This window comes from Dryobates pubescens, chromosome 28 (genome assembly GCF_014839835.1).
Source record: "Dryobates pubescens isolate bDryPub1 chromosome 28, bDryPub1.pri, whole genome shotgun sequence".
Taxonomy (NCBI): Eukaryota; Metazoa; Chordata; class Aves; order Piciformes; family Picidae; genus Dryobates; species Dryobates pubescens.
This window is the reverse complement of record NC_071639.1, coordinates 14,163,406-14,177,348: the sequence shown is the minus strand read 5'-3', so window position 1 is coordinate 14,177,348 and position 13,943 is coordinate 14,163,406. Positions and strand designations below refer to the sequence as shown.

Here is a 13,943-nt window from a genome sequence, read left to right as displayed (position 1 = left end):
CCTCCTCCTCCTTCTTCTCCTTCTCCTTCTTCTTTTCTTTTTTTTTGTTTTGTTTGTTTTAGCTCTTTTTCCCAAGGTTAAAGCCCTGAAACCCGAAGCCTGGTAACCGAGCTGCCTGTCCCCGCCGGTGGCACGGCCCCGCCACTCACACCCGTGTCCGCTCTGTGGCCCGGGAGCCGCCTCAGTGGGGAGGGGGCCGGGGGGCAGGCACCGGGCGGGCCCCGTGGGTTACATGTGGGTGCCAGCAGAGCTGAGGGAGTCCAGGAGCAGGGGAGAGGGGATTCCTAGCGAGCTCCATCTCCCCACGGGAAAGAAAAGGCAGAAAGCCGCGAGTCTGCCCGGGGGCAGCGGCACCCACGCGGGTTTATCCTCGGCAATGAAACACAGCTCGGCCTGTCGCTCTCTCCCCACCCCCGCGGGACAGCCCGGGGCAGCGTGGGTGCCTCAGAGCAGCCCCGGAGGTGGACGATCCCCCTCCGCACCCCCTTCCGCACGGGCGCCCCCTCCGCAGACCCCCCCCAGCCTCCCACAGAGCAGCCCCGCCGCCGCCTTCTGGCCTCCGAGAGGGAGAAATTGAAGTGAAAAGAGACCCGGAGCCGCTCCCCGGTGTCGCTGCCAGCCCGCCGGGCGCATCGGGGGCCGAGGACACCGGGATGGAGCCGGGAGCAGCGGGATGGGGAGAGCGGGACGGAGACCGGGGCAGCGGGGAGGAGGCTGGGGACACCGGGATGGGGCCGGGGATACCGGGATGGGGCCGGGAGCAACGCCCGAACCAAGCTGGTCTCCCCAGTCTGCATTTTAATCCTGAAAATCTGAAAATGGAAATTGTTTGATGTATGAGGAGACGTTATCTAATTAGGGCGTAAGAAATTTAATCTTTCCAGCAGGCAGGTCATATAATTAATGTTAATTTAACGCTCAAATTCTCAGTCATTAATTTTTATTCTCTTAAATGTAGTTTGGCAGGGCCCCCTGATCCATGGCAATGGATTTTACTGAATGTAAGAGCACACTTGGTCTTTGGAGTGAATTACTGCAGCCCTTCGTATCCCAATAACAAGATCACATCATGTATGCATTATTAAGCCATGTAATTGAACGGTCCATAGTTTGCATATCAGACTATTACAATAATGTGTTTTGCTTTTCTTCCAACACGTAACGTTAAAGCCTTTGCGAATATTTGGTGATTCTGATAATTATCACCAAATTACTACAAATGTTCTCTTCATTAACGTCATTTCTTTCAAGCATTTCTCAGGAAAAAAAAAATGTGACTAATGCATTAAGTGGTGGCTGTAAAGTGTTGTATGAAAAGAAAAGAAAAGAAACCAAAACTTGTCAGCTACAATTCGAAAATTAGACCGGGGGGGGGGGAGGGCATAAAAAATAAGAGAGAGAGAAAATTAAAACAGAACAATTCCCCTCTAAGACTGGCAAAGGCGAGCTGCTTTTCTCCCCTTCTCTCAGATAAGTGACTCTACACCTTTAAAGTTTCACTTCAGCGGGAGCACAAAGTGCACGCAATCTAAAGAACTGTCGGTTGCAGATGATACCCAACAGATGGAGGAACAAAGTTGGAGCTTTTTCTCTTTACAAGGGAATAGATGGCGACACAGGCAGACAGACAGAGAGATTGATTTGAAAAGATACTGACCTCTCTCCTTCAGCTGCAATTTAACTTGTCCTGGAAGAAACAAACAAACAAAAAATAATGCCCAAGTGAAATCTGCCTCCTCCTCCTCCTCCCTCCTCAAACTCCCACTGTCATCTGAACAAACTGCTTCGCCCATCTCCAAAGGTGAATCATTCCAAATTAACTAAGTAACTAACTTTCTTCTTGCCATCTCGAGTCACTCAACTCAGTCGTAAGCCTTCGAGACCCTTCATTATTGCCTCCTGTTTGCAAAGTTGAATAGCAAGGGGGGGAAAAAAGAGAGAGAGAGAGAAAGGGCAAAAAACACCGCTGCAAAATAAGAGTCTCTTTTAAAAACTAAAAAGCCGGTCATTTGCATCGCAAGAGGTACTTTTCCCCCTCTCTTTTCAATTACTTAGGCACCAAAAAATCCCCGCAACCCTCAGCCGGGCACCACCGAGGCCGTGCCCACTCCACGCATCCTGCGCCGGCTGCCCCACGGCCAGTGGAGGATGTGCGGGGTGGGTATGGAGGCTCCGTGGGGCCAGGACTGGGTTGGTTTTTTTTCTTTCCTTTTCCCTCCTCTCTTTTTCTCCCCTTCCCTCCTCACTATAGCAACCAACGCCAGCCTGACAAAAATGCACCCTCTGTGGACAATGGGCCAGCCTTCCTGCAAGCCCCGCTCCTCTTCTTCCTCACCCAGCGAAAGAAAGTTTCAAGCCCCCCCACCCCCAGCTCCTTCTCGCCTCTTCCCCGCGGTGTAAACCCCAGTGTGGGGCAGCCAGGACCGGCCCGACCCCGACCTGGGAGCCGAGGCGGGGGACGCGCACCAGTAGCCCCCCAGCCTGGGGTCCTGCTTCTCCTTCAGCAGTCCTGCCAGGGGGAGGGTGATTTCTGCTTTGCTGGGGGTGGGGGGTTGCCCACCGTTGCATTGGGATGAAAGGGGGGAGGGGGGAATGAAGAGGGCTGGCACGGTGTCCCGGTGCTGTCCGCAGCCCCGGGGGACCGAGCGGTGCTGTCCCCAGCGCCCGGCCGGCTCCCGGGCTCGCCTCTGTGGTGGCGAGAAAAAAATGCCACCCCCGGCCTGGCACTGCGGGCGGTGGAGCGGGGCAAGAGGGACCGAGAGCCCCCGAGAAGGTGCTTCGAGAGCAGGAGTTGTGACCGAAAGTGCCCCGAAGGCTGGAAGCGGGGAGGGAGGATCATGTCCCTCGGTGAAGCAGGGACATGATTTATCTGGGCTCTGCCCGGGTGTCAGACATGAGCACTGAACGAAACAAACACAAAAGCAACTCTTAGACTTGTCAGAGAAGGCTGGGCACTTTGCCCTCTCCCTGCCTTTATCCTTTTTCTCCTCTTCTCTCTCTCTTTTTTTTAATTCTCCTTTATTTATTTCCTTTTGTGTGTGCTTTTTCTTTTTGCTTTCCTTTTTTTTCCTTTCTCGTTTTCTTTTATTTTTCTTTTCTTCTTGTCGTTTTATTTTTTTCTTTACCTTTTCTTTTGTTTTTCTTTTTTATTTTTATTCTTTTTCTTCTCCTCTCTGTTGTCTTCTTTTCTTCTCTCCTTTCTTCCCTTCTCTGCTCTTTTCTTTTCCTTTCTCTCTCTTCTTATTCTTTTTTTTTCCCCTGCTGTGTTTCATTCCCCCCTCAGACAGTGCAGGCTTTGGAAAGCCCCTGCTGAGTCCCTTTCCATACCCGGAGAGGCTGGATCGCCTCCCCATTCCCACCAATTCACCTGCTCCTCACACCAACAGAAGCTGCTCACAGCAGCAGAAACTCCCTTTCCAGCTCCAGCGTGGGGCTGCCACCTCCCAGCCGGGCTTGGGACCGCTGTATCGCCACCTCCGCAGCATCTGGGGCTGCTTCCGAGAAGTCAATAAACAAGCTGAATTCGCTCCAACCAGAATTTATCTCCTAGACTGATGGAATTTGTCTTTTCTTCTTTTTTTTTTTTTTCCTCTTCTACTTCTTTTGCTTCTTTCCCCCTCCCAAGGCCTCATATTCACCACTCAAAATTTAGCAGCCTGCCTTTGATAAATGACTCAAAGTAATCCCTGCACCAGCCAAGCCTGACTGGTTGACGTCGTGTTAGAAGTCTTCCCAGCGCTATCTGTCTATAAAATATTCACTGGCGGACTACAAAGGGTGGATCATTTTTAATGACAAGATTCAGAACTGGAGGATGAAGGGAAAAGATTAATATCCGTGAATTCAAATAATTTAATTTCAAATACCCAACTTAGAGCATTCTATGCGACGAGTTTAAACAGTGATGGAGATAAAACAGCAGAGCCTCAGCTGCATGAAGTGGCCACAAGAACGGCGTGCTGGAAATGAACATTAGCACAAACTTTACAGCAACTTCTCTTGTCTCATTTTCCTTCCATTTCATTTTCCTTTCTTTTATTTTCTATTTCTTTTCTTCATTTATTTTCTCTTTTATTTTCTTTTCCTTTTCTTCATTTATTTCATTTTATTTTATTTTTTCTTTTCTCCTTTTTTCTTCCTTTCTCTTCCTTTTTTCCCCTTTTTCCTTTATTTCTTTTATTTTTTTCTTTTTTTTTTTCTTTCTCTCTCTCTCTCTTTCTTCTTTTCTTTCCCCCTTTCCTTCCTCGTCTCCTTCTTTCTTTCTTCCCTTCTTTCTTTCTTCCCGTCTTTCTTTTCACATTCTACACCTTCCCACCTTCTGGAAAAATCAATCTTTTAGCGAGGCAAAAATGTATAGGTAGTGCATGCGTGTGTGATCATCTATCCACGCGGGGAGAGAGGGTTTTCTTTCCTCTAGAGATAGGTGGAGAAATCTATTTAGATGGCGAATTTTAATTTCAATGGGCAATGTGAGCTTGTGCAATCAAAGTTATCAATTTCTGTCCTTTTTGTTTAGATTTCTTAGTTAAATGTGTTTGTTATATCTACCCCGAGGAGAAGCAACTTGAAAGTGTAGCTTTTGAGTCATCTTATAAATACATCCCTGAGGCTGCGGTTCTTGCAGCTTTAAGCAGTTTTCATTAAAGCAGCCAGCTGCCTCTTTGTGTAGATTGGAGGTTTTTTTTTTTCTCTTAAAGCAATCACTTGTGAAGCCCCGGCCTCAGTTTTGTCTCTCCGCAGGCCCTTAAAGTTGAAGTTTCATTCATGTCTTAGGTCTCTCCATCGAATCGGACTCCTTGGAGCAACACTGGAAAGAGCCACACGAAAAGTGCAGGCTTGAATACCTCACAGAGAAAGGTTAAAAAGGAAGCGGAGATCAAAACAATCCCATCTCACAAAAGGTGCATTAAACGCGCCCCAGCAATAAGCACAAATCTTCCAAGTTGGCCTTTAAAGGCAGCACCAGGAGCCTCACGTTTATTGCACCCAGCAATTCTCGCAGCAACTCCTGGCGCATTTCCTCCTAAAACAACATCTAATGGGAAGATAATAGAGAGGCAGAGAGGAGCGCGGGGATTTCCCCCCCCCCAGCCCCCCCCAACCCCCCGCCTTTCCTTTTAGCTGCAAGAGTCTGTTTCAAGGCTTTGAGAGAAGAGTTTAAAATCAGCTTTCTTCCTCTGAACACGACAGGCACATGAAATAGATGTTACCCGCCCTGCAAACGCGGGCAGCCAAGGGGCAGCAGGGAAGAGCCTGTACCCGGAGTAGGCTCCCCCCGGGCCGGGGAGGCTGGTTGACAGTGTCTGGCAGCCGACACTCGCTAGGAAGGAGCCCTGCTCCTCTTTTCCTTCTGGAGATGCAGCTTTTTCTCTCCGGCACGCCGGGAGCTGAAACACCAAGGGAGCCCCAGCAGCTCGTAAGCCAGAGCCCGGACACAGGGTCGCTGAGGACCCCCCGGGAGAGGAGGGTGGTGGGGAGCTGAGCTCCCGGAGCCTGGCAGTGTCCTCTCTGACCGCACCTGCTGTGGATGCGGCACCTCGGCTGCCAGCCGGGAGGCAGCGGAGTGGAGCTCTGTGTTTTAGAGCGAATATTCTCGAGTAGCTGCACTGCAATGAAGGAGATATCAAGGAGGCCTGTCAGTTCAAAGCTTTTGGGGTTGTTTGAAAATCTTCTTCACGTCAAAGTAAGCAGCCCCAGTATTTGAACAGCTGCTTTTGAACAGTGAAAAAGGGCTGAACTGAATCAAAACACTGCAGTGTCTGCCCAAGACACCGCATCACCTTCAACCTGCTTTTATAAGGAGCGGAGAAAAGGAAAAGAAAGGCTACTGAGACCTCTAATCCCGTGGGGTCAGCCCCGTCAGAATGGGGCCACATGATTGTCCCTTTCACATCCCGAGCGTTGCCCGCAGCCGATGCCCACCGCCGGGACCCCGCTCCTGGCTGTGGGCAGCGGCTTCCCGAGGGTAGAAGGGGAGCGCAGGAAGATGCTGAAGGAGCGGTGTTAATGACAGGGCTAACAATGATGGGGAGGATGAGGAGGAGGAGTCTGCGGCGGCTCTGAATGCACCGGCCGCGCTCCTCGCTGCTCCCAGCTGCGACTCCATAGGCGTGCGCTCAGCCGAGGAGGGGGCAGGAGGGGCGGCAAGAGGCTTTGCTGCGGGGCTGGGGGGTTGCCCGCCTCCTGATGGTGCCTTGGTACGCCGGTGCTGGTGTGACTCGCGTTATGTGCCGCTGAGGCCGGCAGGACGTTATCCACGGGCATTACCTGCCAGGAAGGGCGGAGAGAAGGGCATAGATGCACGTCCCGGGGTGGGGGGACCGGCTGTGCGTGGGACGCACACACGCCCCGTGGGGCCGGGGCACAAGGGAGTTCCTTCCGACGGGCACCGTGAGGCAGGTCCCGCACGGCCCCCGCGTGAAAACCTCGCCCCGGTAGTGACGCGCGGTGCGGGCGGCCCCTCGGGTCGCGGCCACGCACGAACTTTTGGCGGCGGAGCTGGAGGCAAAGCCGCCCCCGGCAGCGCTGCGGGAGGGCTGGCCGGCGTGTGGGGAGGGAGCGAAGCAGCTCTCCCAGGACGGTCCCTGCGACGCTTTGGCGGAAGCCTGCTGCGGACTTGCCCCTCTTGTTTTGTTTCAACTCACTGGTCTACACCTAATTGGGAGGAGAGAGACGAGAAAATGAGCATCAAATGATAAAATTCCTCTGTGCCCAGTTGTTTGTTTCCACACGGGAAACAAAAGGCAGAGCTTCACTCCAGAAGCGCTGCCTTCCCCCCAGCGACACCCGCAGAACAGGCAGTATTGTTCTTCCCTTCGCCTGCACCTCAAAGAAAGGAAGGCGGGGGGAAACCGCTTTAGGAAGAATCTTTCACGGACTAAGTTTGTTTTCTAGTCCCCTCTCCTCCCTTTCGCTTTCCTCCCCATCCCCCGGCAGAAGAAGCTCTCGGTACACCACTAAACTACCGAAAGGAGGTGACTCCTGCTGCGCCCCTCGTCTGGAGCACTGGATATCCTGTTTGTGATGCTCCTCTCTGGATGTTGATGTGCAGGAGGAGCCCATCCCCCAGCTCCTCCACACCCCCACGCAGAGGAATATTTCCAGGCGAGGAGCCCTTTCCAAGCGCTCACGTTAAATATGATGATTTATAAACAACTCGCAGAAGAAAGCTGTTTCTTGTTAGTAGCAATAAATCCCCGCTCCGCCCTATTGTGTTATTTCGCTGGAGATAGCGGGAGCCTGCGACGCGCACCTACCCCCGAGCGCAGGTTATTCTCCAGACAAAGCTGCGTTTTTCAGCTCGGAAATGGGCAGCCAACTCTTTCCGCGGCGGCCAGCCAGGCGGATTCCTCATTCCTAGGAAATGCGGATCCACTTCCAGGGTCTCCTTCCTTCCTGTCCAGGCCGCAACTTCTGGTTTGTTTGTTGTTGTTGTTGCCGGTATTCTTTCTTTCTTTTTGTTTCTTTTTTCTTTTCATTCCCTATCCCAATCCTTTTTTTTTTTGTTTCCCCCCTTTGCTTCTTCACCATTCCCCCCTCCCCCCCCGCATCATCATCCCCTCCATCCTCCGATTCTCCCCAATGGACGCAGAGCAGCCGAGGCGGACCCGCAGCACCCCGTTCCCCGGGGACGGGACAAGGGGAACAATGCCACCTCCGCAGTGCCGAGGTGCGAAGCCCCGATGAACTCCTCCTTCGGAGCGGTGCGCCCCGGGGGAGCAGCAGGCTGGGAAGAACGGAGGGCGCCCATGCCGGCTCCCCGCCCCCGGGAGGCGCGGCGCTCCCTAGCCCAGCCGGCGAGGCTGGCTACGGGGCGGCCGAGAAAGTTGGGGGAGGGCGGGAACCGGGCATCCTTCGCCCCGCAGCACCCGCCCCCGGGGGGCAGCCATACCGCGGGGCTCCGCGCACAGAGCCGCGTAGGGGCGCTGGGGATGGAGGAACCGGGCAGAGCGCGAGCAACAGGAGCCGGCGGGCGGAGCGGCGGCCCCCCGCTGAAGGGGCGGCGGGGCGGGCCAAGGCGGGGCCGGCGGCGGAGCCCCGTCCTCTTCCTGCCGTCCCGTCCCCTCCCGCCGCCGCCGCCCCCCGCGCCCCGTTCCCCCAGAGTTGGGTTCCAGAGGGGCGGGGCCGAGGCCGAGAGGGGCGGGCGGGGGGGCGGGGCTCTCCGCAGGGACGCGCCAATGGTGGGCGGCGGCGGCGGCCGTCGCCAGGGGCGCCCGCGTCCGTCAGGGCTCGGGCAGCCAATGGCGTGCGGCGGCGGGGCGGGGCGGCCGCGCGTGCCTTCGCAGTGGGCCCCGCCGCGCGGGCCGGGGGGGGGCGCGGGCGCCGCGCGGCGCCCGAGGCGAAAAAGTAGCTGTCAAATGCGCGGCGCCTTTAACCGGCGCGATCAGTGCGGCTCGGCGAGTCATGGCGACCGCAGCCTCCAACCACTATAGCCTGCTCGCCTCCGGCTCCCCCATGGTGCACGCCGAGCCGCCCGGCGGCATGCAGCCCGGCGGCGGCTACCGCGACGCCGGCGCCCTGGTGCAGGCGGACTACGCGCTGCAGAGCAACGGGCACCCGCTGAGCCACGCTCACCAGTGGATCGCGGCGCTGTCCCACGGCGGCCCCGGCGGCGGAGGCGGCGGAGGTGGCGGCGGCGGGGGCGGCGGCGGAGGCGGCGGCGAGGCGCCCTGGTCGGCGGGCGCGCTGGGCCAGCCCGACATCAAGCCGGCGGTGGTGCAGGCGGGCGGGCGCGGTGACGAGCTGCCGCCGCCGCCGCAGCACCCGCCGCCGGGGCGGGCGCCGCACCTGGTGCACCACGGCGGCGGCGGCGGGCACCACGCGGCGGCGGCGGCGGCGGCGGCAGCGGCGGCGGCGTGGCGGGCGGGCGGCGCGGCGCACCTGCCGCCCGGCATGGCCGCGGCCAACGGCGCGCAGGCTGGGCTGCTCTACTCGCAGCCGCCCGGTTTCACCGTCAACGGCATGCTGGGCGCCGGGCAGCCCGCGCTGCACCACCACGGCCTCCGCGACGCCCACGAAGAGCCGCCGCCGGGGCCGCCCGGGCCGCCGCACCACGGCCCCGATCACCCGCCGCCGCCCCACGGCCCCCACCCCGGGGCGGCCGGGCCGGCTCCCGCCTCCGCCGCCTCCGCCGCTCCCCCTGGGCCACCGCCGCACCACGACCCGCACTCGGACGAGGACACGCCGACCTCGGACGACCTGGAGCAGTTCGCCAAGCAGTTCAAGCAGCGGCGCATCAAACTGGGATTTACCCAAGCGGACGTGGGGCTGGCGCTGGGCACCCTCTACGGCAACGTCTTCTCGCAGACCACCATCTGCCGCTTCGAGGCCCTGCAGCTCAGCTTCAAGAACATGTGCAAGCTGAAGCCTTTGTTGAACAAGTGGTTGGAGGAGGCGGACTCCTCCTCGGGCAGCCCCACCAGCATAGACAAGATCGCGGCGCAGGGCCGCAAGCGGAAAAAGCGCACCTCCATCGAGGTGAGCGTCAAGGGCGCGCTGGAGAGCCACTTCCTCAAGTGCCCCAAGCCCTCCGCCCAGGAGATCACCTCGCTTGCGGACAGCCTACAGCTGGAGAAGGAGGTGGTGAGAGTGTGGTTTTGTAACAGGAGACAGAAAGAGAAGCGCATGACTCCCCCGGGAGGGACGCTGCCGGGCGCCGAGGACGTGTACGGGGCCAGCAGGGACACGCCGCCGCACCACGGGGTGCAGACCCCCGTGCAGTGAACTCGCGGCGGGGGCGCCCGGCCCCTCCTCCTCCTCTTCTCCTTCCCCCAACTTTTGATTGTCCTCCTCGTTTTCTTTTTTTTTTTTCTCTTTTTTTTTTCTTTCTTTTTTTGTGGTTTATATTTTGGTTGGTTGCTTTTTTTACTTTCTCCTATCTTAAAAAAATGACAAAAAAATAATCTAAAAACCCTACAAAACGCGAACAAAAAAAAAGAAAAAAAAAGAGGAAAAAAAAAAAAAAAGAAAACAAAAAGCGAGCGGAGAGGGTGAGCACGAATCACAGCAGACAGACAGACAAAGCATCCGCGCCGGACTGTCCCCCAGCCGGTAGCAGGTGCGGAGCTGTGTTTTGGCCTTTGCAGGCGAGTGCCGGTGCACCGGAGCGGAGTGAGTACCGCGCACAGACAGCGGCAGACACCAGCAGGGCAGCGGCGGGGCCGAGCGCTCCGCACAAAACTCCTTTGCTCGCTGGAGAGAGAGAGAGAAAAAAATACAAAACAAAAAAACAAAATAACGGCGCTGCCCGGCGAGGAGGGGGCGGGAGGGGAGGAAGGAGGGGACGGGAGGGGTGTGCAGCCACCTCGGGGCCCCTCCGCAGCCCCCTCCTGCCACACAAAGGCAGATTGCATTGTGGAATGTCGCTCGGTGTTGGCACATGCTGCTGTGTTTATTTTCTGTGGATCTCCTGTAGGAATATATGAAAAAAAAAAAAAAAGGAAAAAAGAAAAAGGAAAAAAAAAAGGAAAAAAGAGGGGGGGGAAGGAAAAAAAAAGAGAGAAAGGAAAAGCTATCCCTTTTGATGTAGACAGTATTTAACCGTACCAATTTGCACTGCAAGGAAATCGAAGTTTACATAAACAAATTCTTTTTATGATTTTTTTTCCCCTCTCCTTCCTTTCCGACCTTAATTTTTTTGCAAGTGACTTTGCATTTTCCACGGTGAGCGTTAGTCGAGCAGTGAGCGGTCTACAACATGTTCCTGTGTTTCAGCCTTTCGTTTATGTGTATATGTGAACTTTTGTTATAAACGAGTCTTCTTAACGATGTGTAACGCTTATTTTCTCCTCTTACCCTAGCAGAAAGCCTGCGTGTCTCTGTGTGCCTGCCTGCCTGTCTGTCTGTCTGCACACAAGTGCACAGCCCTGCAGACACACAGACGTACACGACCTATATGTCCGCAGATAAATGATGCACCGCCAGCTCCCCTTCTCCAGAGACACGACTCTCCTGGTTGCCCTGAATAGCAGGCGAGGGCCGAGTTTGGAGAAAGGGAGAGCAGTGCAAATGGACAGAAGCAAACTTCGTTTTCAGGCAGTGTTGTCCGGGGCCGAGGCGCAGCCAGAGTGGGGAGGGGTGAAAATAAAAATCAAAGAAAAGCAGCCCCTCAGGCTTGTGCCGGAGCGGGCAGCAAGGCCCGGCGTGGGGAAAGGGAGAGAAACTGCACGCTTCCAGAGTTTCCCTGGAGAAAGTGGCACTTCCTTCAGAGGGACAGGGAATTATTTCGCTTACCCCAATCCTCCTGCAGCCCCTTCCCTTCCCCTCCTCCCCGTGCGTGCCTTTGACATCCCGGATTCTGCTGCTGCGGGGCGATGGCAGCCCCCCCAAACTTTCCTTCATTGAGCAGCTTGGCATCAAGGCAGAGCCAGGGAGAGCCGGAGGAGCTGCTGGGCCCGCGGTGGGGGGGGAGCCCGGATGCTTACACCTGCGTGTAAACAGCCGCTGCGCCCTTCCCCCGGCACAGACCCTCTGCGGTTCTTTTTTTACCTCTTTTTCCCCCCCTCTTTTATTTTATCTCCGTCTTTATTTATTAGTTTTTCTATTCGTATCTAACTCCTTCCTTCCCCTACGTCCTGTGGTCAGGTTGCAGTAGAATTCACTGAAGGGAAGAACCAGTTTTAACTTGGGCAGCCTTGTGTCTTTCACTGGAAAATGGAATTATGGGGGCGGGGGACGGATGGACGGAAGAAAAGCCATTTTCAATCTGTCTCTTTCTTCCCCCTTCATTCATAGTTCTAAAGTGCATTTCGTGGCATTATCTTGATGGGAAACGGTTAACTGAAAAATTAAAAGAAAAAAGAAGAGGAGGAAGGGGGGGGAAGAGGGGGAAAAAACACGGAAAGAGAAAAAAATAAGGGGAAAAGAGACAACAAAAAGCTGTGAAGGGAAGCAGAGGAGCAGGACCTGGGAGCAGTGGGTGGCTGTGTGTGTGTGTTTGTGTACTTCTGCGCACACACGGCCATGCATATACATCAGAGGAACTTCATGGTAGTTAGGAATTCATAAAGGGATCATTTACTCAGCACAAACGGGGGTGCTCCAGAGGCAAAGCATTTGGATCACCACAAAAGTTTACTTAGTTGAGTGTTGGACAATTTTGGAGCAAAACCAGTGAAGAAATTCTCTTGCAGAACTCTCCTATAAATATTGCAGTCAGTAGCTAAGGGCTTCAGAGTGTTTCTCATTGTCTTTCAAAGCGCCTGTGACATTGAGGGTTCTTTCCTTCTTGCTTGCTTGCTTCCTTTCTTCCTCTTTTTCTTTCTTGTTCCTTTTCTCCCTTTCTTTCTCTTTCTCTGTTTTCCTCTCTGTCCTCCTTCCTTTCTCTTCTTCTTTTTCTTTCTTGCCTGCTCGCTTTCTTTCTTTCTTTCTTGCTACCTTTTTCTTTCTTTCTCTTTTCCTCTCTTTCTTGTTTCCCTTCTTTTATTCCTTTCTCGCCTTTCTCTTGCTAAGGCAGATGATGATTTCCAAGAGGGACGTGCATTACCCTTTTCCCTAGTTTTCCAGCAATCCTCACAAAGATGCCGGCACTGAGCTTTTCTCTCTTTTCTTTTTTTTTTTGGTTTTTGTCTTTTTTTAAATTTTCCCTTTTTTTCCTTCCCTTAACCTTTTTTCTTCTTTCTTTCTCTATTTTTTCCCTTCTTTTGTCGGTTTGTGTTCGGTTCGGGTTTGGCTGTATTGAGCTGCTTGTTATTTAAAGTGTTGAGGACTAGCGCCTAGTGAAGTGAATCAGCTCGGGGGGCAGATCCAGTGGTAAAGGGAGGAAATGAACTTTCAGAGACTTATTAAATACGTGCGTGAGGTCAGAGAAGGGAGTGGAGAGGAGGTCTGAGCAAAGCCTCAAGCTCCAAATAGGTTTACTTAAAAAAAAAAAAAAAAGAAAGAAAGAAAAAAAAAAAGAAAGAAAAAAAAAGAGAGAGAAAAAAAAAAAGAGAAAAAAAAAAAACTAAGGGAAAAAAAAGTTCCCAGGCAACCCTTCCACTCTGTATATATGGTTAATATTTGTCCTTCGAAACGCAGAGATAGTTTCAATGTTTTCTTTGTCTATTTTCCTTATTTTATTTTATTTTATGTTATTTTTGAAATGCTACCCAGGGAAATATTTTCATATCATTTTTAAGTGGCCTGCCTCAATGTGTATTTATTTCTTCTAAAGCAAACAGGTTCTGGAAACTGGTTGGGTTTTTTTTTCTGTAGCTTTAAACGAGTAGGTGAACAAAATCTATATGGGATGTACATTTTTTTTTCCTCTATTTTTTTTTTGTTTGGTTTGTTTGGGTTTGTTTTGTTTTGATTTTTTTGTTCGTTTGTTTGTTTCGGTCTCTTTTAAAAAAGACTTTGTTTGGGTACATTTGGATGTGCTTGTGGGGAAAAGAATAAAAACGCAGAGATCCTTATATATTTATGTTAAAGTAATATTTTATTATCTACATAAAACAGAAATGCACAATACCTTCATAGTTTGTTCTAATTATTGCAATACCTTTATTTTACTTCTGAAGACAGCACAGATTTGGGTAGTTCTTGAGGTTTGGAGGGAGGACACCCTGCTGCTTTATGCCGAGTTCAGTTGTGTGTAAAGGCACCGCCATTCCTTTCTATTTCCTGGAAATATTTGGAATAAATTTGATGCCTATACCGAGAGGTTCCACGCTCGTAACTTCCAGGGGCTTGGAGGAGTAGCTGAGGAGCTGTGCTCATTGTGTCTGTCCGCGGAGCAGCCGCAGCTCTGTGTTTGGAGCGTTGGTTTCTGCGCGGGTGCTGATGTCCTGTTCTGGATGCTGCTGCTGGGGAGATCTCCTCTTCGAGTTAACCAGGGGATCTGCTCCTCGAGTTAACCAGGGGATCTGCTCCTCGAGTTAACCAGGGGATCTGCTCCTCAGGTTAACCAGGGGATCTGCTCCTCAGGTTAACCAGGGGATCTGCTCCTCGAGTTAACCAGGGGA

The 13,943-nt window shown here is 53.5% G+C and overlaps 1 protein-coding gene across 1 annotated transcript; it reads left to right on the top strand.

The window, feature by feature from the left end:
• The first annotated feature begins 8,318 nt into the window (after positions 1-8,318).
• Positions 8,319-9,799, top strand: POU3F2 (POU class 3 homeobox 2). The gene has a single exon (XM_009898124.2). The coding sequence runs from the start codon at positions 8,404-8,406 to the stop codon at positions 9,721-9,723; it is 1,320 nt and encodes a 439-aa protein (XP_009896426.2). The 5' UTR covers positions 8,319-8,403; the 3' UTR covers positions 9,724-9,799.
• The last annotated feature ends 4,144 nt before the right edge of the window (positions 9,800-13,943 follow it).

Excerpts from the sequence above, each read along its gene's own strand:
- POU3F2 (XM_009898124.2), top strand. The coding sequence starts at position 8,404 with ATGGCGACCGCAGCCTCCAACCACTATAGCCTGCTCGCCTCCGGCTCC.